This window comes from Pleurodeles waltl, chromosome 6 (assembly GCF_031143425.1).
Source record: "Pleurodeles waltl isolate 20211129_DDA chromosome 6, aPleWal1.hap1.20221129, whole genome shotgun sequence".
Classification (NCBI taxonomy): Eukaryota; Metazoa; Chordata; class Amphibia; order Caudata; family Salamandridae; genus Pleurodeles; species Pleurodeles waltl.
In genome coordinates this window covers 717,272,134-717,299,032 of record NC_090445.1, presented here as the reverse complement: position 1 = coordinate 717,299,032, position 26,899 = coordinate 717,272,134, and the positions used below count along the sequence as shown (strand labels likewise).

The 26,899-nt window shown below is 42.6% G+C and overlaps 1 protein-coding gene across 2 annotated transcripts in view; it reads left to right on the top strand.

Moving 5' to 3' along the window:
• Positions 1-26,899, top strand: part of WDR11 (WD repeat domain 11) — a 646,314-nt gene that overhangs the window by 399,678 nt on the left and 219,737 nt on the right. For both annotated transcript variants that reach the window (XM_069239226.1, XM_069239227.1), the window contains exons 15-16: positions 13,779-13,903; positions 20,985-21,132. In XM_069239226.1, coding sequence (XP_069095327.1) covers positions 13,779-13,903; positions 20,985-21,132 — 273 coding nt within the window. The remainder of the gene's footprint in view (positions 1-13,778; positions 13,904-20,984; positions 21,133-26,899) is intronic.

Here is a 26,899-nt window from a genome sequence, read left to right as displayed (position 1 = left end):
TGTCATACCAGTCTCTTTTGTTTTTGCATTTGGTGGTTATTTATTCTTATAAGTACCCCCTTTCTGTACGTCCTTTGTATCTCACCTTAACCGTTCAGTAATCACTATTTCTAATTTGTATTACCGCAAGGTGTCTTCGATTCGTGCAATTCACTGAAGGATTTCTTTAGTATTCATTGTAGTTTGAAGAGCTTTTTGAAGAAGGTCTAACTACAATTTGTAGCAGCTTTAGATTTACTTGCACCAATAGCCTTTTCTAAGTTAGCCTTTTCTACAGTTCGTTTTTCAGTTAACTGTTCAATTTTAGATGACTAGAATAAGGAATGACCTCATTCTACCACGTGCAAGCTTTCCCTATCGGGGGCATCATATGTGAAGCGTTACGGTCTCACACACCCGCTCATTGAAAGTATTGAGGACGGCAGAGCACTGCGCTGCAACAAGTGAGTTTTGGCATACATCCACTTGATGACAGTCTGCCATCATTGTTTGTTCCTTCAAGTGATTGCCTGAGAAATTTGTCTATTTGTTCTCTCCTTAGTAGCACCCATCTTTGGACAGTGGTTTGTTTACAATTAGGTGAATCATGTTTACTCTGCCCTTTAAATCTTTGGTTTGGTTTCAATTTACTTACCTCACAGGTAGATTCATGATTCTTTCTTTTGGTTTCCAGATTGGATTTTCTGTGGATGATTCATATTGTTTGGCACTCAGTATTTGATCCTTTGGACTTTTAATTGGCTGACAAACTCAGCTGTGCCCATTGTTAGTGCTGTCTATTGGTTGGTTTACACATGTATCTGTGCCAGCCTGTGGTGCAGAGTATGATACATTGTTGATCTCTTTCACAGAATCTACTTAATAATTGTGTGGCATGCGGCTGTGAGGCTATATAGGATTTATCCCCACATTTCTGCATTTGTTTGTGCAAAAGGGTTACCACGTCTCTTGGTAGGTAGCCCGTGCATATAACATCTGATTTTTCACAATTTGTAATTAGTTTTTAATTTATTGAAATATACGTTTTTCACTTTCAAGTGCTTCCAAAGATCTTTCCTGTCCTGATGATGACCCTGGTCTAAATAATCTGTATGGGGTTGAAATGTAGACAAAAATATTAGTGGACTGTTTTTAATTTGATTTGGAATATGACATTCTGACAGTGTGGTGTTTAACAAAGATTGTATCCCCTTCAATCATATATGATATATACATATATATATATGTTCGATGGCATGTGTAGCTGTAGATACACATGCTGTGCACATCCCGCCATCTGGTGTTGGGCTCGGAGTGTTACAAGTTGTTTTTCTTCTAAGAAGTCTTTTTTCGAGTCACGAGACCGAGGGACTCCTCCCATTTCGACTCCATTGCGCATGGGCGTCGACGCCATCTTAGATTGTTTTTTTTCTGCCATCGGGTTCGGACGTGTTCCTTTTCGCTCCGTGTTTCGGGTCGGAAAGTTAGTTAGAATCTCGGAAAAATCGTCGGTATTGTTTGCGTTCGGTATCGGGTTAGTTACAACAGATCGACACCGAATTAAGAAGAGCTCCGGTGGCCCTTCGGGTTTTTTTCCATCCCCGTCGGGGCCTGGTCGGCCCGGCCACGTGTCTCTTCAAGGCTGATGGAACGGACCCCCTTCCGCTTCTGTCCAAAATGCCATAACAAGTATCCATATACAGATCAACATCTGGTCTGTAACTTGTGTTTGTCACCAGAACACAAGGAGGATACTTGTGAGGCCTGTCGAGCGTTTCGGTCCAGGAAGACACTCAGGGACCGAAGAGCAAGAAGACTGCAAATGGCGTCGGCGCCGACAGGACAAGAGCGTTTCGAGGAGGAGGAAGAAACATTCTCCACCCAGGATTCGGACTCTGAGGAGATCGATCCCGAGGAAACGCCGAAAACCGTGAGTAAGACGTCGAAACCAAGAACTCTCGAGAAAAGCGCTAAAGCCCAGGGGACGCCACTGCCAACAGGCCATGGCTTAACCCGAAAAATAGGTGACCGTTCATCGGCACCGAAAAAGGACGAGCTGGTGTCGAAGTCATCCGACTCCGGTCGAGATACCGGCACACAGCAATCTCGGGCCCGAGATAGTGGCTCAGAGAAGATTCAGCACCGAGACAGCGGCACCGAAACGGGTCGGCACCGAGAGAGCACGACGCCGAAAGTAAAGAAGGTTTCGTCGGAGCCGAAAAAAGCAGCCGAAAAGGTTTCGGTACCGAAATATCCGGCCTCAGAACCGAAAACAAGTTCCTACACTGAGGAACAAGGACTGTCCACGCAAATGAAGACACATAGATTTGGACAGGAATTAGAGACAATAGAGCCAGATCACACACAAAGACGGCTCTTTATTCAAAAAGATACAGGGAAGATCAGCACTCTTCCTCCAGTCAAAATGAAACGCAAGCTTGCCTTCCAAGACAAGGACAAACAGCCACACGCAAAGGTGGCTAAACAAGTAACACCGCCACCATCCCCACATCACTCTCCGCAACCATCACCGGTAGCCACTCCACCAATGATGCAATCCCCAACTCATACAGGAATGAGTCAAGATGACCCTGACGCATGGGACCTTTATGACGCACCAGTGTCAGATAATAGTCCAGAATGCTATCCAGCTAAACCATCGCCACCAGAGGATAGTACAGGCTACGCACAGGTGGTGTCAAGAGCAGCGGCATTTCATAATGTCAGCCTTCATTCAGAGCCCATTGAAGACGTCTTTCTTTTTAATACACTGTCGTCCACACACAGCCAATATCAGAGTCTTCCTATGCTACCCGGAATGCTAAAACACTCCAAACAAGTGTTTGAGGAGCCTGTTAAAGGGAGAGCCATTACTCCAAGAGTAGATAAAAAATATAAACCGCCACCAAAAGACCCAGTGTACATTACACAACAGCTAACACCAGACTCTGTTGTAGTGGGAGCAGCGTGCAAAAGAGCCAACTCTCATACTTCAGGAGATGCACCACCTCCAGATAAAGAAAGTCGAAAATTCGATGCTGCAGGCAAAAGGGTGGCGGCACAGGAGGCAAACCAGTGGCGTATTGCAAATTCGCAAGCTTTGCTAGCCAGATATGATAGGGCCCATTGGGATGAGATGCAACACTTTATTGAACATTTACCTAAGGAGTTCCAAAAAAGAGCGCAGCAAGTAGTAGAAGGACAGAGTATCTCCAATAATCAGATACGGTCAGCAATGGATGCTTCAGACACAGCTGCTAGAACTGTCAACACAGCAGTAACAATAAGGAGACATGCATGGATGCGTACATCAGGATTTAAACCAGAGATACAGCAAGCTGTGCTGAATATGCCATTCAACGGACAGCAGTTGTTTGGGCCGGAGGTGGACACTGCGATCGAAAAACTTAAGAAAGACACTGACACGGCCAAAGCCATGGGCGCACTCTACTCCCCACAGAGCAGAGGCACATTTCGAAAGACACAATTTCGAGGGGGGTTTCGAGGGCAAACCACAGAAGCCACAACCTCACAAACAAAGCCCACTTTCCAGAGCCAGTATCAGCGGGGAGGTTTTCGGGGACAATATAGAGGGGGACAATTTCAAAGGAATAGAGGAAAGTTCCAAAGTCCCAAAACTCCTCCAAACAAGCAGTGACTTCAAGGTCACAAATCCCCAACACATAACACCTGTGGGGGGGAGACTAACCAAGTTTTACAAACATTGGGAGGGAATAACAACAGACACTTGGGTCTTAGCAATTATCCAGCATGGTTATTGCATAGAATTTCTAAACTTCCCTCCAAACATCCCACCGAAAACACACAATATGTCAAAACAACATATAGATCTTCTAGGACTAGAAGTTCAGGCATTGCTACAGAAAGAAGCAATAGAGTTAGTACCAAAACAACAAATAAACACAGGAGTTTACTCCCTGTACTTTCTGATACCCAAAAAAGACAAGAGTCTGAGACCTATACTAGATCTCAGAACATTAAATACCTACATCAAATCAGATCACTTTCACATGGTTACATTACAAGACGTTGTCCCACTGCTCAAACAACAAGACTACATGACAACACTAGACCTAAAGGATGCATATTTCCATATACCAATACATCCTTCACACAGAAAGTACCTAAGGTTTGTATTCCAAGGGATACATTACCAATTCAAAGTGTTGCCATTCGGAATAACAACTGCACCAAGAGTTTTTACAAAATGCCTAGCAGTAGTAGCTGCACATATCAGAAGGCAGCAAATACATGTGTTCCCGTACCTAGACGATTGGTTAATCAAAACCAACACGCTAAGACGGTGTTCACAACACACAAAATATGTCATAGAAATCCTACACAAACTAGGTTTCTCAATGAACTACACAAAGTCACACCTTCTGCCGTGTCAAACACAGCAATACTTAGGAGCAACAATCAGCACAGCAAAAGGGATTGCCACTCCAAGTCCACAAAGAGTTCACACATTTCAAAATGTAATACAGACCATGTATCCAAAACAAAAGATACAAGTCAAACTGGTGATGAAACTACTAGGCATGATGTCTTCATGCATAGCCATTGTCCCAAACGCAAGGTTGCACATGCGGCCCTTACAACAGTGCCTAGCATCACAATGGTCACAAGCACAGGGTCAGCTTCTAGATCTGGTGTTGATAGACCGCCAAACATACATCTCGCTTCAATGGTGGAACAGTATAAATTTAAACCAAGGGCGGCCTTTCCAAGACCCAGTGCCACAATACGTAATAACAACAGATGCTTCGATGATAGGGTGGGGAGCACACCTCAATCAACACAGCATCCAAGGACAATGGGACATACAGCAAAAACAGTTTCACATAAATCACTTAGAACTGTTAGCGGTATTTCTAGCGCTCAAAGCATTTCAACCCATAATAAGCCACAAACACATTCTTGTCAAAACAGACAACATGACAACAATGTATTACCTAAACAAACAGGGAGGCACACACTCGACACAGTTGTGTCTCCTAACACAGAAAATATGGCATTGGGCGATTCACAACCACATTCGCCTAATAGCACAATTTATTCCAGGAATTCAGAACCAGTTAGCAGACCATCTCTCTCGGGATCACCAACAGATCCACGAATGGGAGATTCACCCCCAAATACTAAACACTTACTTCCAAATGTGGGGAACACCACAAATAGATCTATTTGCAACAAAGGAAAACTCAAAATGCCAAAACTTCGCATCCAGGTACCCACAAGATCAGTCTCAGGGCAATGCGTTATGGATGAGCTGGTCAGGGATATTTGCTTACGCTTTTCCCCCTCTCCCACTCCTTCTATATCTAGTAAACAAATTGAGTCAAAACAAACTCAAACTCCCTAATAGCACCCACATGGGCAAGACAACCTTGGTACACAACACTACTAGACCTCTCAGTAGTACCTCATGTCAAACTACCAAACAGACCAGATCTGTTAACACAACACAAACAACAGATCAGACATCCAAATCCAGCATCGCTGAATCTAGCAATTTGGCTCCTGAAATCCTAGAATTCGGACACTTAGACCTCACACAAGAATGTATGGAGGTCATAAGACAAGCTAGGAAACCTACCACTAGACACTGCTATGCAAATAAGTGGAAAAGATTTGTTTATTACTGCCATAATAATCAAATCCAACCCTTACACGCATCTGCCAAAGATATAGTAGGATACTTACTACAATTGCAAAAGTCAAAGCTAGCTTTCTCTTCAATAAAGATACATCTTACCGCAATTTCAGCCTACCTGCAAATTACGCACTCAACTTCATTATTTAGGATACCAGTCATAAAAGCATTTATGGAAGGCCTAAAGAGAATTATACCACCACGAACACCACCAGTTCCTTCATGGAACCTCAACATTGTCTTAACACGACTCATGGGTCCACCTTTTGAGTCCATGCACTCTTGTGAAATGCAATACTTAACATGGAAAGTTGCATTTTTGATTGCCATCACATCTCTGAGAAGAGTGAGTGAAATTCAAGCATTTACCATACAAGAACCATTTATTCAAATACACAAGCATAAAGTAGTTCTACGGACAAATCCAACATTTTTACCAAAAGTGATCTCACGTTCCACTTGAATCAAACGGTAGAATTACCAGTGTTCTTCCCACAGCCAGATTCTGTAGCTGAAAGAGCACTGCATACATTAGACATCAAAAGAGCGCTAATGTACTACATTGACAGAACAAAACTAATTCGAAAAACAAAACAACTATTTATTGCTTTCCAAAAACCTCATACAGGGAATCCAATTTCTAAACAAGGCATTGCTAGATGGATAGGTAAGTGTATTCAAACCTGCTATCTTAAGGCAAAGAGAGAGCTGCCTATTACACCAAAGGCACACTCAACCAGAAAAAAAGGTGCTACCATGGCCTTTGTGGAAATATTCCAATGAACGAAATATGTAAGGCAGCAACATAGTCTACGCCTCATACATTTACCAAACACTACTGTGTAGATGTGTTAACTGCACAACAGGCCACAGTAGGTCAAGCTGTACTACGAACATTATTTCAAACAACTTCAACTCCTACAGGCTGAACCACCGCTTTTGGGGAGATAACTGCTTACTAGTCTATGCACAGCATGTGTATCTGCAGCTACACATGCCATCGAACGGAAAATATCACTTACCCAGTGTACATCTGTTCGTGGCATTAGTCGCTGCAGATTCACATGCGCCCACCCGCCTCCCCAGGAGCCTGTAGCCGTTTAGAAGTTGATCTTGAACATTTGTAAATTTGTAAATATATTACTTTAAACTTCATTATGTACATACGTATTCACTCCATTGCATGGGCACTATTACTAGCATACACAACTCCTACCTCACCCTCTGCGGGGAAAACAATCTAAGATGGAGTCGACGCCCATGCGCAATGGAGTCGAAATGGGAGGAGTCCCTCGGTCTCGTGACTCGAAAAAAGACTTCTTCGAAGAAAAACAACTTGTAACACTCCGAGCCCAACACCAGATGGCGGGATGTGCACAGCATGTGAATCTGCAGCGACTAATGCCACGAACAGATGTACACTGGGTAAGTGACATTTTCCATATATATATATATATATGTATATACAGTATATATATATATATAGATGTATATATATATATGTATATATATATACACATATATATATATATATATATATATATAGATATATGTATATATATATATGCTTTCTGTATAGCACTTGCACACTTTTCTTCACTTCCCTCACTTTGCACTGAGCTACAGTATTTTTTGGTGCACCTTGTCATGATAAAATAATATGATCATTTTACTGTTATTAGTTTTTCTGAATTGAGAAAACTCCTGATTTGATTCTTGTTCAAACTTAACAAGTAATGGTTTTGTTTGTTTGCCACTGGAGTTGAGGCTTACACTTCCCCCGTGGGGACCACTACATTTTTTACTAGCTAATTTCTGACGTGGGTCCAGAGCTATCAGGCCACACCCCCCCCCTTTTTTTTTTTTAAAGTCCTACACCGAGATGGCACTGCTCAAACCCCAACTGAGGGTGCACGCTGATTGTCTGCGTTGCAACCATTTAGCCGTTATTCTGATTCTGACACAGTTGCCTCTACCTTCTTGCAGGGCTCATGTCCTTCATGAGTTATTCAGAACAGACTCTTTTAATGGAAGGTATGATTCTGGCGATGAGATTCCCCAGCCATGCCAAGAACACAACTGATATGAAAAGCTACAGGAATGACAGTGGTTTGGATACTTCCCCGCACACTGGCCTAGTTACCCCCATCACCACCCAATTTCTATCTCCACCAAACCCCACCTCCCATCCGCCCCCAATCTGGACAGTGCCACCAACATGACATTGTCTCCTTTGTCATGGTTGAGTGAAGGGCGCCCGAGGTTCTCAATCTTCAGCTTCCTACTCAGGAAGGTAAGACCAATGATCTTGACTAAAGTACTTCTCACTAGCCAAACAAGTTCCAAGTCTATTTTTCCATTTAGGGAAATGCTTTTGGGGACTTGGGCCAATCCCTGCTCAGGCCTACCTGTTAATCGACAGATTACAGGTGCCATTACCCTGCTCCAAAGGACCCAGATTTTCTGACTTTGCACCCTAAGCCCGAGAGTCTTGTCTAGATTTCAAGGCTAGCCTCATAGGCATGCCAATTAATAGCTCCCGACTTTCTGGGGACAAAGCAGACTCGGCCTTAGAGAACTCCAAAGATAGCTGAGCCACAGCATGCTCTCTGGGCCTTTCTGCTCCCACCTGCCAGCCGCATCAACCATTTTGTCTCTTCTGTGGCTATGGTCGGGGCTTTTAGTATCGCCAACAGCCTCAACCAGTCAACAGTCACCAGCCCTTTCTTGCACACAGGAGAAGGCAACTCAGCATGCAGTCCACTTTTCTGCCCCTCTAGCTGGCGAACCCCCATTCCTCTTTAGCATGCCCTGTCAGAGACACAGTCACCCTATCAGAGGCAGCAGAATTTGACATTGTCTTTCTGGCTGGCTGGCCCTAACTTTAAACAAGTAGGTCCTGCAAATTGTTCGCCTTCCACCAGTGCCAGATTAACTTACAGAGGACCATCTGTCCCTCTTAATGTAGGAAGCGCAGGCTCTTTAGGCCAAAGTAGCCATGGACAGGGTCCCAGTACCACAAGTCAGTCATGGTTTTCATTCACACTAATTTCTGGTGCTGAAAAAGGGTGGCCTCTCCCCACCCCACCCCATGATACACCTTCTCCCTGTGAAAAGACAAGTTCAGAGTGCTCACTCTGGTTCTGGTCTTGTCTATCCCCGACTTTGGAGATTGTTGGTAACACTGGACCTGCTGGACACTTATTCTCACATTCCCATTTTGTAAGCCAAGAGGCGTTACCTGCGGTTCATGGTAGGCCACAGGCATTGTCAGTTTGCTTTGATCCTTTAAATGAATGAGGATTGTTTGAGTAAGACTTTTTCTTAATACGCATTTATTTTGAATTCCTCCCAACTTTGCAGCAAAACTAGTCCCATTACTAGATGGGTTCTGCACTTGATGGGACAGAACAAGGGCACATGCTCCCTTTCATACCTTCTGAATTGAATGTACCGTCTGGCTCCCCTTGCACACAGGCAGACCTTGACTGCACTGCACCAGGACTGAAGTGCATTTTGTACTGAAGAAACCTATCATTTGTACAGACTAGATCATTTGAGGTAAGGCAGCAGTTGAGAATCGACCCCTCTAGGTACCATTTTTTTCTTCTGGAAATAGATTCAATATATTTCTTTTACTTGGTTTTCATTTCAACAACATAATACTCCTTTAGGATTGGTAAAGTTATGGGGACTAGCGTTTCCGGTATGTTCCGCTGGTACCTTTTTCTTTCCTTTTTTGTGTGCACCACATGCCAGCACTCATGCCTGACATAGCCAACACTGCTGAGTCAACTTGAGCTAAGGCAAGTCCTTTTCACCTTGTATCTTAACTATACTAATTGCAAAATGTTGATTCCCCATTCCCTCTCAGTATGTATTTACTATAGTATCTTCAGATTACCTGCAGGTTGAGTGTATGATTATAAAGCATTAATTACTTGGATACTGCCCGACTATGATATAGGCATGTTAATTTTCCCCCAGACTCACAATTTTTTACGTGGGCACTAATCGTACTTCGAATTGAGCACTATAACACGTGAATGATTACTGCATAAACACCCACATGAAGTTCCTATGGCACCCGTAGTACAGCTTGCAGTGGACACCACATCAGTATCTAGTGCATTAAGTTTTTAGAGATGAAACATTAACAAGTTGTTAGCCAGTTTGTCTCTTTATTTTCTTTTTCTCTGTTTGTTTCATTTGCTCACTGTTATTTGCATTTATTTCTGGCTATTTTTCTATATATTGTTGTGAATTGTGGTATATTCACCCGTGCATGTACTTGGTACATGCTACTTTTTTGCAGCCTTAAAAAAGCCTCAGGCATGCGTGCCATCCAGGGGGCGAAATTGTGTTGGGTGGCAGAAATCTTTTCTATATTTGAAATGGAATAAAGGACTCTGATTATAATACAAAGGCTGAATGTCTTGAACCCTAGATTGACTCCATCTTAAAACAAAAAAATCATTTTAAATTGATGCCTGTCTACCCTATCTATTAGAAAGTGTCTTGTTTGTCTGGAGGTTTAGAGGGGTTGTGCCCACACTTTAGGTTGGACAGTCATCCTTAAGCCATTAAAGGGTTTAGAGGTCCCCATGTTTCTACTGCTCTATCACTCCGTGTTGCTGTGCACCCTTTTGGCCTTACTAGTGCCCTCTGGTGTTCATGAAAGTGATGGTGTTTGCAGCAGATATTCTGAAGTCAGGTGCCCAAGTTTTACCCTGCATCTCTGACTGTCTGTTTAAAGGTGCGTTCGTCTCAGGAAGTCGTCACCCACCTCCAAACTACGGCATACCTCCTGACATCCATGGGGTTCACTACCAACGTGTTGTTGCACCTGACTCTTTCTCAGATGCTCCCCTTCACTGGACCCATTCTGGGCATAGTACAGTTTTGCGCCTGCCACCCAAAGCGGAAAGTCCAGGGCATTCGGGCTATGATCCCAATGTTTCATCCTCAATCCTGGATCTCACTGAGGATGACTCCGAAGCTGATGGGAATTATGACCCGCTTCATCTTGCTGGTCAAGCATGGCATATGCAGGCTCTGCAGTGGAATCTGAAGTCTCAGTCTGGACAGTACAAAGGGGATCTTTTGGAGACTGTCCAGATTTTGGAGGAATCTGCAGTGGTGGCTTCAGGACTGTAATTGTGTCAGCAGCAACCCCTCCCCTTAGCTCACCCTGAACTCACTGTGATGACCGATGCATCTCTTCTGGGTTGGGGAAGGCCATCTAGGAGAGGTGGAGATCAGAGTAGTCTAGTGTCTTGCAGAAGCCAGGCTTCATATCAGCCTTTTGGACCTATTTACTTGTTTTTGAAATCTTTCCTGCCATCCACCAAAGGGCAACTGGTGAAGGTGCTCACGGACAACACCACCATCATATGGTATCTCAAGAAGCAAAGCGGGGTGATGTCGTGGACCTTGTGTCTCGAGGCTTTGTGTTGTGACGTGGCTAGACCACCAAGGAATTTTTCTGGTGAGGCACCACCTGGCGGGTTTCTTGAATGCCAGAGCATACAAACTCAGCCATTAATGCCTTGCATGTCACAAATGGTAGTTCCATCGAGAGATAGCACAGGGTCTTTTCTGCAACTGGGCAGATTCCTGGCTCAATCTTTTCACCACCTCCGAAAACGCACAATGTCAGCACTTTTGCATGTTACCTAAGCGTCACTCACTAGGAGACGTGTTCTGCTTCAAGTGGAACTCAGAATTCCTGCATGCCTTTCCGCTGATAACTTCCCTACCTTGAGTTCCAAAAAAGATGAGGACCAACTGGTCCCATGTCATCCTATTGCCACTGGTCTGGCACGGAATGTGTGGTATTCCATACTCCTGGGCATGAGCATCTGTCCCCCGATCAGGCTGCTTCTACAGGAGGATCTCCTGTCACAGCAGCAGGGCAGGATACTGCACCAGAATCTGTGCAATCTACACCTTCATGCTTGGAGATTGAACAGTGACAGTTGAATGCTTTCCACCTTCCTTCCAAAGTTGTTAATGTCCTCTTGGCAGCCAGGCGTCCCTCAATTAAATCTGTGTATGCCTACTTTTTGAATAATGTTGTGGCCTGGTGCGGTTCTCAGCCAAACTCTCCAAAGTTTTGCCGTTGTGTTCTGTCTAACCCGCTAAGGACTTGCCTTGAGCACTGTTAAAGGGTCAATGTTGGCTCTTTCTGTCTTATTACGGTTACCGGACTAGCCCTCATTATTCAAATCAGCAGATGTGTTTCCACAAATGTGTTGCAAAATAGGTTTCCCTCTTTGTTATTTCCCAACGGGACCTAAATTTGGTCCTGTAATACCTTGTGTGCTCCTTTAGAGCCTCTCCACATTTGTTCTCTTCAGCTCCTTACCTTCAAGACAGTATTTCTTGTCTCCACAACATCTGTGTGATGGTAGAGTGACTTACAGGTGCTATCTGTTAACTCGCCCTACACCACGTTCTGCCCAGAAAAGGTGGTTTTACAGATTCAAGCCTACTTCTTTCGGATGATAGTGACTCCCTTTTTTATGTTGGCCAGAATATCACCCTTGTGTTCTTTGCTCCACCTCACCCTCCGAGGAGGAGGAAAGACTTCACCAACTAGATCTGAAAAATGCTTCCAGTTTCAACACTATTCGCACCATAGAACACTGGGTGGACAGTCAAATCTTTATCAGACTATTTGGAGCAAAGAAAGGCAAGGCTGTGCAGAAAAGGTCCATTTTGCGCTGAATTGTACTCTCCATTAAAATCTACTGTGCATTCACCCAGTAGCAGCCCCCTCAAGGCTTGCAAGCTCATTCTACCAGAGCCAAGGCTGTTATCACTGCATTGGTGTGTGAGGTGCCTGTTCTGAAAATTGGTCAGGCTGTTATGTGGGTATAACTCTATACATTCATAAGGCACTATTGTCTCACAAGCAAGGTCAGCCGGGAAGGTTATTTTTCCAGCTCAGTCCTTCAGTACTCACCTTCTAAAAGGTATTGCTCTGGTATCTATTCAAAAACTCTGGAATCTGCCATTAGAAGTCTCTATCAGAAAGAACAAATGGCTTACCTTTGGTATCACTCTTTGTGGAGTTACCCATCTAACCACAGATTCTGTGAACTAGACTCTTTCAGGTTATAAAGTCCTATCTTGGAGATCCGCACACTGGTCATGATTGATTTGATTTTGGCTCCGTGTCTCTGGGCTCGGATCAGTCGAAAAGTAACTAAGGTCAGTACGCATGCGTAATGCTTCTACAGGCTTGCACACACTACATCCAGCACTGAATGACATCAACGTGGAGTTGCTGTCTTCACCTATCAGCAAGCAGGAGACATTAACCTGATGCTCTCAGTAGTGATAGGGAGTGATTTTTACTTTTCTGACAATATTTTTGCTTATTATTAATGGTTCCCTCATTGAAAAAACTATATGTGAATAATCAAACATACACCTAGCATTGCTGTGAACTGGCCATAAAGGATCCTTCTGAGCTCATTCTTTGTGAGATAATTCTACCACCTTTCTATTTTTTGGGATCCTTCCAGTCCACTTCCTGTGATTCTTTGCATTTCTTTGTGCAGCACTATAGCCTCCATGAGCTAGACAGTGCACAATCTCAATTTGTTAGAACTGTGTTACAGAGTCCCCTGCAGTGACTAAGTAGTATTCTCAGACATCCTCCTTCCTGTGGTATTTGTGAGTGACTCTTAAGAGCAGTCCGTGGAAGGGAGTAGCATTTATAAGATCACATTACCTTTGCCCTGACAGATTCACCCTGCAGCCTTCATTTTTAAGGATAGTATTATATTTAAAGTATTTTCATTGATCCACCAGAAACACCCCTCGCTTTTGAGTGATTTAGAAAACTAGTGCAGAACTCACCCCACAGTCTGCAGTGGTACAATTTCTAGCATGCTCCATGTCGCCTCCTGAAATCACAGCTGATGTCACTCAGTGCCAGTTGGTGCTGTTGAAAGAGAGCTATAGAAATAAAAATGTAGATCCAATCTGGCAAGTGAAATAACGTCCACAGAGGGAATCTGTCATGTCCATTACAATGACTGCTCTCAGTGGTAAGTAACTTTACCTCCCAGTTCCTGTTGTTCTTTGCTTATTTTTTTCCCCTTCTTTTCAGGAATGGTCACCATCTCATAATCTGAAGAGTTTGAGGAAGAAGCAGCTGGCGGCCCGTGAAGCTATGGCAAGGCAGACGGTCTCCTCTGAAACTGAACTCAGCTGTGTGGAATCGTCTATGATAAGGTATACCACATTCTTCTTTAATAGATGGAAAGAGTAGCATGACCCAAAATCATCACTCCCTGCAGGTGTGTAACTTGTACAGTCCTGAATGGAATATTAGCAATGGTCAGCACAATGGATCACATCAAGAGAGTTTGGGATTACTTTACAGAGATCTCCCTCTGGAACTCACAAAGCTGAAAGAGAGTAACAAACCTTAGATTATGCAGAAGGAAGTTTATAGAAATTATGAGAACATATATGGTCTTGATGGATGCCTTGAACCCACTGGTAGATAGCTCAAGTCCCAGTGCTTTTCGGAGAGTGTTCTAGACATTTTCTCAGTGGGTGAATAGTTTTGTTTCATTGATAATTGAGATGTGAACGGGGCTTGGGGTTTGCTGGACAGGATAGACTGTGGAATGTAGAGTTTTTGTTCTTGGTTAGATCATACTTTTGCTTTAAGCAATGAGTGGACATTGAAGCCAGTGATTTAGCAGTCTAAGGTTCTTGAAGAGAACACCATCTTCCCCTAATAACCAATGTAGTTTCCTTCTCTCACCTGACACTTTGACAGATGTTTTGAGGTACCACACAAGGTGTACTCCTGTGTTTTTCTCAGGGCTAGTTTTTTGTAGCTGTGTTTTAATGCACCACATGCACAACTTTGGTGAATGGGAATGAGACGCATCATTTTTCTTAGAGTTGCTTTCAAGTAAAAGATGCTCCTGAGAACTGCTTGCTGGGTCACCCTAAGATCCGGATACTACGTCCATTGTTTTATCGAGGGTGGTGAACTTGGCCCTCTCAGCAGGGTCACCCTCAAACGTTTTGCCTTAACCCTTCCTATCTTCTGAGCCCGTTTTTCTTGGCTTTTGGGACTCTGTGCACTTTACCACTGCTACCCAGTGCTAAAGTGCTATGCATTTTTTCTAAAACATGGTAAAATAGCATACACCTGTTAGGCACATTTAATTTACTTGTAAGTGCCTAGTAAAGTGGTACATGTATCCGAGGCCTGTAAATTAAATACTACTAGTGGGCTTGCAACACTTATTGTCCACCCATATAAGTATCTCCCCCCTTATAACATATCTTAGACCTGCCATTGCAGCCTGTGTGCAGTTTTAAACTGCCAATTCAATGTGGCAAAATAAATCTTTGCCAAGCCTAAATCTCCCTTTTTAATGCATATGTCACCCTAGAGTATGCCCTAAACAACGCCTTTGACAGGGTGCATTGTATTTAAAAAGTTGGACATGTACATTTAAGTTTTGCATGTCCTGTAAGTGAAATATTTACAAATGTGTTTTTCATTACTGTGAGGCATACCTTTCCCATTGGATAACATTGGGTTACCTTATTACATTTTATAAGCGATGTCTTTTGTTTGGGAAAAGGGAGAAATTTCATGTTTGGAGTCTAAAAATTGTAATGTAAATCTTTTTTTAATGGTAAAGTTGGATATTAAGTCACAATTTTGAAAATGCCACTTTTAGAAACGTGGCATTTTCTTGTCCTAAACATTTGGTGCCTGCAGCCTATTCTTCAGTCACATGACTAGTTGTAGTTGGCAGTTGACCTTTGTGCATTCCTCCCTGAGAGTCTTGGTTTTGGCAGAATGGCCATCCTCAGTGAGATGGAGGGGCACAGTTGGCACCTACCACACTTGTACTTCAAGGAGACTGCCTCAGCACAATTGCAAAAGACTTCAGACTAGCCTGTTGTCACCCCAGGCCACTTGAAGCCAAGGCAGGGAAAGGAAGGAAATTCCAGAACCAGATGTGGAGGGGAAGTCTAGAAGTTTCTCCTACTTCAAAGTAGCACCAGGTTTAAATATTGGACCGTGAGGCATTACACTCCTGGGCCTGTGGGTACTACAGAAGAAGGACTGCCCTACTGCTTGAGGCCTACCCTTTTTTCTCAAAAGGAGGATCTTCTCCCTTCTCCCCAGGAGCAGTGACTCAGAGAGTCAAGCTGCTGACCTTCTGTTCTGAGCTGCAGGGACACAAAAAGCTCCAGAGGCCTCCCTGCAACTGCCAACCTGACCTGATGCACTAGACCTCCCTGGAACTGCAACTGAATCTGCTACTGGACCTACCTCAGCCCTGCTGGCTTCTGCTGGAGTGCGTTCCTGAGTCCCAAGATGTGCCTCCTTAGGTCCTTGACCATTAGCTGTCAGCAGAACTCCTCCTGACCTAATTGAAAGTTACATCAAATCCAGTGTGAAGCAACACAAAGCCCCTAAAAGCCTTACCGCAGAGATGCAAGCTTCATCGGAACCAACGCCGCATGACAGAAAGCCCCGCCACACAGCTTCATTGGTACCTACACTGGACGAAGCAAAGCCTTGAAAAGCAACACCTCGCCAAAGTACAAACTTGGCCATGTGCCTGGCCTGTGCTCTATTGTGGTCAGCCTGAACTTGTGACTTTCTCCTGGTCCAGCATGACCAGATTTTCTCAGTTGGTGCTTTGCGCCTTTTGGAACTACTTTTATCCAACTCTTTAAAACTGCTCATCTATAGTTCCATTGATTGGATTTTTTGTTGTTTTGTTCTTAGATTGTTTATTTATACATAATATATTTTTCTAAATTGGTTTGGGATTTTTCTTGTGTTGTGTTCTCACTTCTTTACTGTTGGTGTTGTGCATAAATACTTTACACATTGCCTGACTGCTTTTGTGCCAATCTACCAGAGGGTTATGCACAGGTTAATTTAGTGACTTTTGTGGTTCAGCTGGATAACAATTGTGGTCGTTGCTTGAGAAGGGTTAATACCTCCAGCCTGTCACCCCTCCCCCTCCCCCCCCCCCCACACACACACACAACCAATAACACAATTTCTCACAGAGGGCTTGTAACATGTTCCCCAGCAGGGCAGGGATGGGTGGTCTCTTTAGTAGTTTAGTGAATCCAGCACCATTATAGCTGTTTTGTGCTAGACCTCTAAAGAAACCAGTGTTTAATTCGATCATTTACTTCACAGAAGCAGGTATATAAATTCACAACTGACCCAAAGAAACTTCATGACTGACCACAATTTGGGTATCATTGGCATACTTGTGAAACACCAGGGCACTGCAAAGAGTGATATTGTACAGGTGCCTAATGTAGTTGTTGAATAATTCAGGTGAGTGCCCTAGAAGAAAGAGAGCGGCGCAGAGAGAACGAAGACCTTAAAGCCCTAGTCAAGGTGCAGAATACAGTAACTGAAGGACTGCAAGCTGATCTGGCAATGGAGTCCACCCAGAGGTGCCTACCAACGGACCTCAAAACTACTAGTGTGATATAAATAATCTTAACATCGTCCATTGTGCAAAGAGAAGAAAATCACCCTTAAGGCGGCAGACCTAGAGGTTGCGGCATAGGTACTGTCTAGTTAGAGTGTTGATCCTTCAGAGCATGTATACACTAACATCTAGAGCAACATAATGCTTTGCCAGTAACTCATCCAAAATACATCTATTCAGCAGATTCGACTTAGGCTGTGTGAGACTTTCCCTATCAGTGATATAAAGAAATTAAGTATAAATTAAGTGTAATTGCTACCTTCCTTTTGCCTTCACCAAATTCAAATCCCTCTTCAAAGTTCGGAAGGTTATTGTCAAAAGATGATTGAGGATTTTATAATGGGTCAGACAAACTTTGTACTCATCATTGTTTCTGGAGTTGATTGATTTGAACCTTGGGAAACATTCCATAGCAAAATTCTTTCTTGTCTCGTTATGTGATTAGTTGGGCTTAGGAATGATATAGGCATCTGACATAAGGAAAGTGAAAAGACGCAACATCCCACAGTGGGAATCGGAATAGGACTGCTGGAAGTGAAATATACACGGCATCCACAAGAGGAGGAGAAGGATCGTCAGAAAATCACAGCTTTCTCTTGCGTTGTCAAGTTAATGCTTTCCTGTACCACCAAGGTTATCTTCCTTTGTAATTTTAGACTTTGGCCCTCACTAGGGTATGTTCCAGTTAATTGGGACATGGGCGGTAATTTCTAATCCTACACATACTGGAAAGAGGAGTTTGGGTGGCTAACACCTCCCCGAGTACTCCCTCAGTACATTTTCGCAGGCCAAACCTGAAGAAATTTGTCGAGGGAAAAAGAAGGATAATTACTGGGACATTATCAGGAAAACATTCGTAATTGGGAATTACTTATCGAACCCACTAAATTCCGACGCAATGGAGCTGGATTATATCAGGTCAAATACATTTCACGCCAAACACCGGCCTTTTATGAGCTCCATTGTGATTGTGAATTATTATTTAATAAGGTTTTCTTTACGATTTTATGAATTGGTTCTCCATGAAAAATGTTTGCTTGCTGTTGCCAAGTTATTTTTCAATAAATTCACCCAGGTTTGTAGCCGTTATAAACTAGGGATTATTATTTATTCTTTTTTCCTTTCCCATGCATATTATTAGAATTGCATGTTGGGTTGTACAGTTTTATCAAATAACTACTTGTCCAGTCGAAGTGGTGCTTTCAAAGTCTACTTGTCCTGTTAAAAAATACTCTTGTCCCTTCTGGCGCCATGTAGCGAGGTGGCAAATTATGCCGTATTCTTATTATGTAAAAGCTCTGATAATCAGAGTTTGGATTATAGCAAGGGTCTGATTTTGCCACCTCTTTGTAAATGTATATACGCCACGATTATGAGTTGAGTTCCTCTATGGAATTCTGCCCCGCTCAATTATGAATGGGCCGTTGTTCCTGCACTTGGATTTCCCGGGTGCGAGAACAACGGATCTGATTTTACAGGACGGAAAATCCAGCCCATAGAAACGCTTTGGGAACAGGCTGCATTTTATCCTAGGCCAGTTTTCCTGCCTAAACCCCCCTCCACGATACACAGGGAAAATGTAATTATACTGTGCCAGACTACAGTCTCCCCTGTCCTTGCCAACCTTCCCCACCATGCTTCAGTCTCTCCCCGCTCACATTTATACCTGCCCACAGCACGGGTAAATATGAATAATAATCCTCACAGAAAAGGACATGCCCAGCTTAAATTTGTCTGGTTAAGCCTGGTTTGTGTTGTTATTCCTTATTCTGTGCAGACAAACTTGTAATGGCATGGTACTGATGGGGTGTATCGTTTCTTTATAAGTGTGGGTTTATTACCCTACCAGTACCATGCAGCTTGTAACTGGAGCAATACAGGAGCTGGAAATAGTAGTTCCAGGGTTGGGATGCCTTATCAGCCTGTGCACACCCACATATGTACATGTTTAAGAGTATTCAGCAGCTACTCTCTATTCTCTTTCACTTTGGAAGAGGGAGACATTTACTCCTAATAGGCAGGTTTATATGGTGGCGAAAGGGGGTGTAGGGAAAGTGAATCTGATGTATTGTATGAACAAATATACATGTGCATATTTGCTCATGAGAAAAGGAATATCACACAAGTTTGCTAGCAGTACAGCTTCCAGGCCTACTTCTGTAAATTGTTGTGAATTCCTGAAAGTCGTAATTCTGCACAAATGCAAGGAATAGGTGCACTTAGGTGTCTTTCTTTTCTGTTATACAAGAAAATTGGCATGCATCAAACACATTTTACTAAATGATGCCTCAAAGAAATATTTAATAGTTAGCAAAACTTTTTTTCAGGTTGCAAGTTTTCTGTATACATTCTGTTTTTGAAAACAATCAACAATTTTTCATCCAGTGATGTGTGAATCAGACACACGCCTCTTTTTTAGGTCTGGCCTAAAGACAGCTTAAGCTTCCAGCCTCAAGTTTTCCAAAAAATATCATACAAAAATGCATACACATATAGGTGCTGCCAATCAACACTCTCACCATTGGTCTGTTGAGATGTCTCATCATACACTAGGGCTTGACTCATTCTTCCATTAACTAGCACATGTTCATCTCCTCCTTAATTTGTTCCATGATTGGATTTATCATGCCAGAGCTCGTCTCCCACTAGCTCCGTGATGCATATTGGAGCTGTCCCCTCCTCGTGCTATGAGCAATTAAGTCCTGGGGCTCTCCTCCTCCTGCCTACTAATGTCTAGTGGTTCTGGAACTTCATGTAAGAATTTCAGTACTTTTGCATTTGACTCAAAAGGAGCCTTAAGGGTTTTGTATCTGTCTCAAGAGGGACATCTAGTAATGACTTGAGGACCTGCAGCTCTGAAAGAATTTTGAAGGCTTTGCATCGAACTAGAGAGCAACCTATAGTAGTGAGTTGAAGAACTGCAGCTTCATATAATAATTTCAGGCCCAGATGTACTAACAGTTCAAGGAACTCGGCAAGGCAATTTGCTGCACTGCAGTGTGCGAACAGGTTAGAGGTGAATCGTGCGCTGTTCATCTCTCTCTTAGCTGTGGTGCACTTGTGGGTGCCTACAACCAACGCAGGCACCCATGCACCATGGTACAAGGGGGGACTGTGTTGCAGGCAGGATAGTTTTTATGAAGAAAAGTGTACCGTCCTGCACAAAAATTATCCTCAGAGGCTACTCCTCACTGGATTTGTGCTGTAGTATGCAACCCACATTTAACAAGTTTTTTTAATGAATAAAAGGCTGTATTTTTTTTAATCTCTGTTGCGGATATGTGGATCCACGGTTTTGCCGTGGCAATAAAAAAAATAAACATTTTTGGCCACGGGGTCCCCAAGTCCTAAGATGGCGGCCGCCACATCTTTCTTGATGTGGTGGCAGCCAGTCAGCTCTTATCTAGAGACCAGTCACCTCTGCGGATCCTTCGTGGCTAGAAATATCTATAAATATTGAACCTTATTTTCTCAAAAACTATTGAACGCAATTACTCCAAATCATAAAAATCATGCTTTTCGGAACATAATTTAACTTTCTGCCAAATTTGTTGTAATTCCGGTCAGTCTGTTACAACAAGCATGACAAAGTAAAGAAAAGGTAACACACGTCATTAATTAATTTTAATCCATCTCTGCAGTATTGCATCAGAAAAAAAGAAAAAAAAAATCAACATGCTTTTTAATGCCTTCAGGCTTGTCAGGTGGAAAACAGTTTACAAATCAGAATTATTTCATGAGTATACAGAAATAAGCTGAAGTCATGTTGAGAGAATGCAAATGTGACGCCATCATTTTTCATTCATCAGCTTGCTGCAGGAAGCTGAGAGCAAATCGGAACTGAGCCAGAACATCTCTGCCCGGGAGCACTTTGTCTTCACTGATGCAGACGGGCAGGTATATCATCTGACTGTAGAGGGCAACACCGTGAAAGACAGCGCCAGGATCCCGCCGGATGTAAGTTGGGTGTAAGCTAGAGCATGGGGGCACAGGGATATTGTACAGGGTCTCCATTTACCCTAGATAGGACTCGACCCATCTGGGAATTTGTGGAAATTACCAGGATCTTTGTCTCGAAATGTAGCTGTTCCAAGAGTCTAGTTCTATTGTTGATTTAGTACAGACTCCAAACGTTTGTGTGACTTAACCATTTGTAAAGCAGGCAGTACAGACTTAGCTGTATCTGGTGTCTAAATAAAAAGTATTTTTGTTACTGGTCTTACTAATGATTCATTGTGTTGGCACAGGAGTGCGACAAGGTGAGGTAGCCCTGCAGTGACTGCAGCCCAATTTGCAGAGGTCTGTGATGGCCATACCTCACCGTGAGCTGCTTAACTGCATGCATTTGTAAGTTGACCAGGATGCAGACTAATAATCGACGCACAATGATATAAACTCGGACAAATTAACTCCTTTTTACGTAGCTGCATTTCTGTACTTTAGAAGAATGCCCTTTTTGTTTAACATTAAACTTTTCTAAATTCAGGATTAACTCCATTGCACCTGTAAACTAGTAGTGCCCAAGCCGGTCATTTTGACACTTGTATTGTTTAGGTCTCGTCGAGGCAACGTATGCACTGTCTGGTCGAGACATGCTGTATCTACTCTGTGGGCTTACAGCCTACACATTGGTTTTCATGTCTTCCTTTCTGTGTCTTTTATAAAAGCTTCCTTCTATTTGGCTTATATATGTTGTTAGTCCCACCTTTGTATGTTTTGCTCCCTCCCACAGAGCACTGGTCTCTTACCTCTATCCTTCTACCCTTCTACTTTGTATATGTCTGTTTGTGTGTTGCTTTCAGACCGTATTTTCAAAAGGTTCTATTTACTTCATTTCTGGTGTTACTTTACTTTTTGGTCGCTGTCTGCATTAAAATCAAACTCTCGCCAAGATTATTTTTTTTTTTAACAGTGAATTGGTTTTTTGTTTATATTTGCATCCTATTGCCGCCTTGTTTTTCCCCCGAGCTTGCATTGTTACTATGCAAGTTCTTCTTTTAAAAGGCACATTTGCTTGTATTTTTGCACTTTTTTGTGGCTTGCTTTTTCCAATATCCTCCATCTAACAGTCGCCATGAGTTTTTTTCTTCTTGTAATTCTGTGTGTGTTTAGGAGCTGTACAGAAACCAGCAAATGGGCAATTACACCCAAGCATATGGCTCCCACAGTATTAAAATCAAACTCTCTCCAAGATTTGTTTTTAACACTCCATTGTTGTTTTATTTTTATTTACACCCGTTGTGGCAGTGTTTTTTCACCCCAAGCTCCCTTCGTTACAATGCCGGTTCTTCTTTTAAAAGACACATTTGCTTGTGTTTTTGCGCTCTTTTGTGGCTTGATTTTTCTAATATCATCCGGGTAACAGTTGCTGTGAGCTTCTTGTAATTCTGTTTACAATTAAAATTAAAACAGAAGCTGTGCGGAACTAGCAAAAGGGTAATTTCATCCAAGCATATGGCTCCCAACATATTAATATAAAACTCTCGCCAAGACTTTTTTTTTTTTTTTTAACACTCCGTTGCTGTTTTGGTTTTGTGTACTTCCCGTTGCCGCATTTTTTTCTTCCCCTGTCGTCGGCGTCTTTGATGTTTCCCTTGCTTCCCTTCTTCTGTTTTATTTTCCCTGGTGTACTCACTGCTCCTTGTGCTGTTATTGATCTCATGCGCAACATAAAATAATATTCCTTGATGACAGCAAATGCTTGCTTACACACCATGAGTGTACAGCAGAGCATAGTTCCACTGAAAATATTTCCTTTTAGCCTGTAGTGAGATTTCAAAACTGTGACATCTTGTTGGTAAAGAAAAACAAAACTGAAGTTCAGTCTCAAGAACGTAGATGCACTAGAACTCCAAATTGACTCTGACAGACGGTGGGATTTTTTGAGTGCTTCACCTGGCAAAGATTTTGAAAGACTCATATGCTAAAAAAAAATCAACACAACAGATTTACTGGATACTTTGCTTTTGAGAGTTTCTGAGATGATAAACGCAGCAAAGGAACTCTTCATAATCTATGTGGGAACCCACTGCCTGCCTATTCTTTTGCAGTTCTTCTGCAGCACACTCCTGAAGGGTTTCTTCATCGTTAAGGTTTCAATCCTTTTCATAAGAATTCCACTTGGCCACCTGTTTAAAGGCATCGCAAACTGGCATTCTTTCAGTGTACACAATTCTGAACATTTTCATTGTTTCGAAATGTGAAGTCAGAGGTTCTGTCCACCCTTAAGCAGGCCACCCCTCCAACAAACACGCCACAAACTGATATTCTGATACTGGGTTATTTATCCTTCCCCATGAAAGTGCACTCTACACATCTGCTTAGCATAACAGTCCTTTCAGTTTTCCTAAATCATTGTGGGTTCGTAGGTTAGAATATTTTTGGTGGGGGAGGGAGGGGTTGTGTGTGTGTGTAAGATGCTTGAGAGTCTGTTAGTTGGTGGTTTGATGCTGGTAGAGAAGGGCATTGTGATTTGTTTGTTTTTATCTAATAAAGTGCTTCTTCATCAACATTGCCTGTTATCCAAATGTCCCACTGTTTAAGATTCCTAGAGGTTGCAGTTTGTTATGTTTCCTTTAACGCCCTGCCTGCAGGCTATGTAACATCCTATCAAAACGGGGCCCCAGAAGTGTGTTAGGATACGGTTCAAAGTGCAGTGCTGTCTATACTGCACAGCCTGAACTCATCTTACAGTTAGTAGGCAAGTACCTGTGTGATATGTGTGATTTTTATTTTTTTAAAATTGTGATCACACTGTTTTGCATCACAGACACTCAATTTGTAGGTGACAAACAGAGAAAGGACTGCATGGACATGGAATGAGCGAAGGGAGTGATGTTGGTATATGTGTTCCACAATATTATAAAGTAGTTAGGACTTCTTGACACTGTAATTCATAAAATATTCAGAGGTAGCAGTACGTTTGAGATTACTGAGTGAATACATCGTTAAAAGATGTGTGCATGTGCCAAAACTAATACGATTAGCTTTAATTTTGTAATGCATGCAGTCACAAACATGCACAATTCTTTTTTCTTTACATTTTCACATTGAACCCCTACCTTTTGGCTTTGTCAGTTATTTTTGTGGTTCACGTTGCTGTTCAGAACCAACACCAGGAATTGGCAAAGCTACAGGACCGGCTAACAAAGGTGAGACCTTTTGGGTTTGCTAATGCTTCCTTATTTGGCTTCCAAGGAAAGGAAGCATTGGCAAACCTAATAAGTATTATGCTCTCACTGTATGTAGCATATAATTTAAAGTATATACAAAGTAAATTTATGGGAAGTAGAAAATGTATTCACAACGAGGGTAGCAGAATTAAAAATCAAATAAAAAGCATTGGAGTGAAAACGAATAGACTGGGGATAATCAACTGACGTCTGACATGAAACAGTTTGTGCACTCCACAGTACATTGTACTTCTCACCCACTCTTTACACATAAATAGAAGAATAAAGGGGGGCAGTACTGTCACCTGGCTGCTCAAACTCATACTACTAGACCAGTGCTTCCTCCTCTCTGCATGCATAGCATAGCATAGCATACCATACTGTGCCATACCATACAATATCTTCAGTCCATTACCAAAAAGACACATCAGCAGGCAACAACCTCCTCACCTCCATAGATTTCATCTCCAAGATAATGGAAACCACCTCAACCTCCATCCTCCTGCCATGGCACCCTCTGCTTACAAAAAAATAGAAGCATTAAAGCCCTAACACCAACGTCCGAGAAAGAGTCAACCACTGCTCGGTGTAACCAAGCAACCCAGGTTCTGCCTCTAACCTTCATTCTGCCTCCGAAATGTCATTGTCATATACCTCTACAAATTACACATGCTTGAACTGCTGCCTTCTCTACTTTTCTGAATATGTAAGAAATTATTACTCTTGGACTTGGGGGAGCCCGCACTGTTCCCTCCTGTGCCAAAACAGTTGTGTCTGTGTGTAAGAGAAGCTTTCAACTCTGTTTCACATGCTGTACTTTCGTGTGTTTGAGTTTGTGTGCATGTGTATGTCGGGAATGGCTGATGCCAGTGCTGTAACTCACTAGAATAGATCTCTGTATGTACTCATACCTTCTCATACATTCAGATTTTCATCCTTATACAGACCTTTATGAGCCCTTACCATATAGAAATGGGTATGTCTATGTATGGGGTGTTTGTATAGCACTGATCTAGCTAAAAACCTAGTGTGATGTACAGGGTCAAAGGCAAATACTTTTTTACACATATTAACATCCAGTCTGATGATGTTCACCACTACTGGTGTCCCAAGAGCCACCCCAAGAACCACCGGAGATGGGAAGCCTATCTGGCAGAGAGACGGGAGTACTGATCACCACAGTCTTGTAAATGATGCACTTAGTTTTGAAGCTAGTGTGTGCCATAAATAGGAGTCAGTGGAGTTTCATCAGGATGGGGGTGATATGGTTATATTTCTTCTAGCCATAGACCAAATACGCAGTCATGTGTTTTTATAAAAAGGTCTGTCTTTATTGCTTTCCTAAATTGAATCAGGGTTAAGGTGGTCCTTAAGGAGTGCCAGTCTGGAGACTGAGACTTCATGGAGCAGGGCTTTGCCACCATTCAGATGCAACTGTACGAAGACATGAACAGCATTTCGGAATTTGCTTTCTTTAAGAAACAGTTTCACTTTCTTTGGAAGAGTGGCATGGTACCTGCCATCTTTGTTTTCTTGGCAATATGTTCCATGATGGTAATATTTGTGACCAAGGAGAATCCAGGTGGCTTGGCAATGGGTGTAAGTTGTGGTTTAAAGTTGTCATTGAGCCAAGCTTGGACTAGTTCTTGCTTGCTGTTCTTAGGAAAGGATTTTTTTTGGGGGGTAGTGTCGTGGAAATTGCTAAAGCTATGATACTCTGCGGTGATGGCTGAAGCAATGATTTGCTATATGTTGAGGCAATAGTTGAGGATGTAAAGTGTACTGGGATGATGCTTTAATTTTCTTGATAAACATATAACGTGCTAGAATGATTGATGAATTTCTCATGTGCATCACAGGTGGTCGTACACAACCATAATTACTATCTGAACTTGGGGTGGGTTAGTGCTCAAACTGATGAGTGGCACTTGACCTCATAGTTGATGAGAGTGGCGCTGAACTCAGTTGATGAGGTGATGGCCAACAGGTTGAAATATTTTTTATGCTAAATTGAGAGTGAGCACAAGCGTAGTCAATATGGCAAAGTAAAAATTCAGTGTCTTTGTTTACATATTTATTGCTTTTTGTGTAATATATTTACTACATTTTAACATTTAACAATGCACACACTGCTGGCATGCATAAATGCATACATCCCACCTAATCTCTTACCCACAACACTTCCTGCCATGTTGTGTCCAAAGCACATCCACGACGCCTTGCTGCATCATCAGAGTCGTTTATTAGTCCATGATAGGCTCTCCATTTTCCCCTCAATGTATCTGTTCGTTCCCTCCCACTAAATATCTCTGGTGGCAGTTTCGTCACACACCCACAATTTAGCCATATCCCTCTTTCCACGGCAAAGCTCAAGATGCAGAACTGTTGTTGTTTCCTAGGAATATCTATGACATTTAGAATGCCTAGTATGATCAGTTGCACTGTTTTAGACATGGCCACCCCCTTTACAGTTTTCAATTCACTGGTAATTTCCCCCCTGTACTCTCCCTCTTTCGGACAACTCCAGGACGTCTGTAGGAATGTGCCCTCTT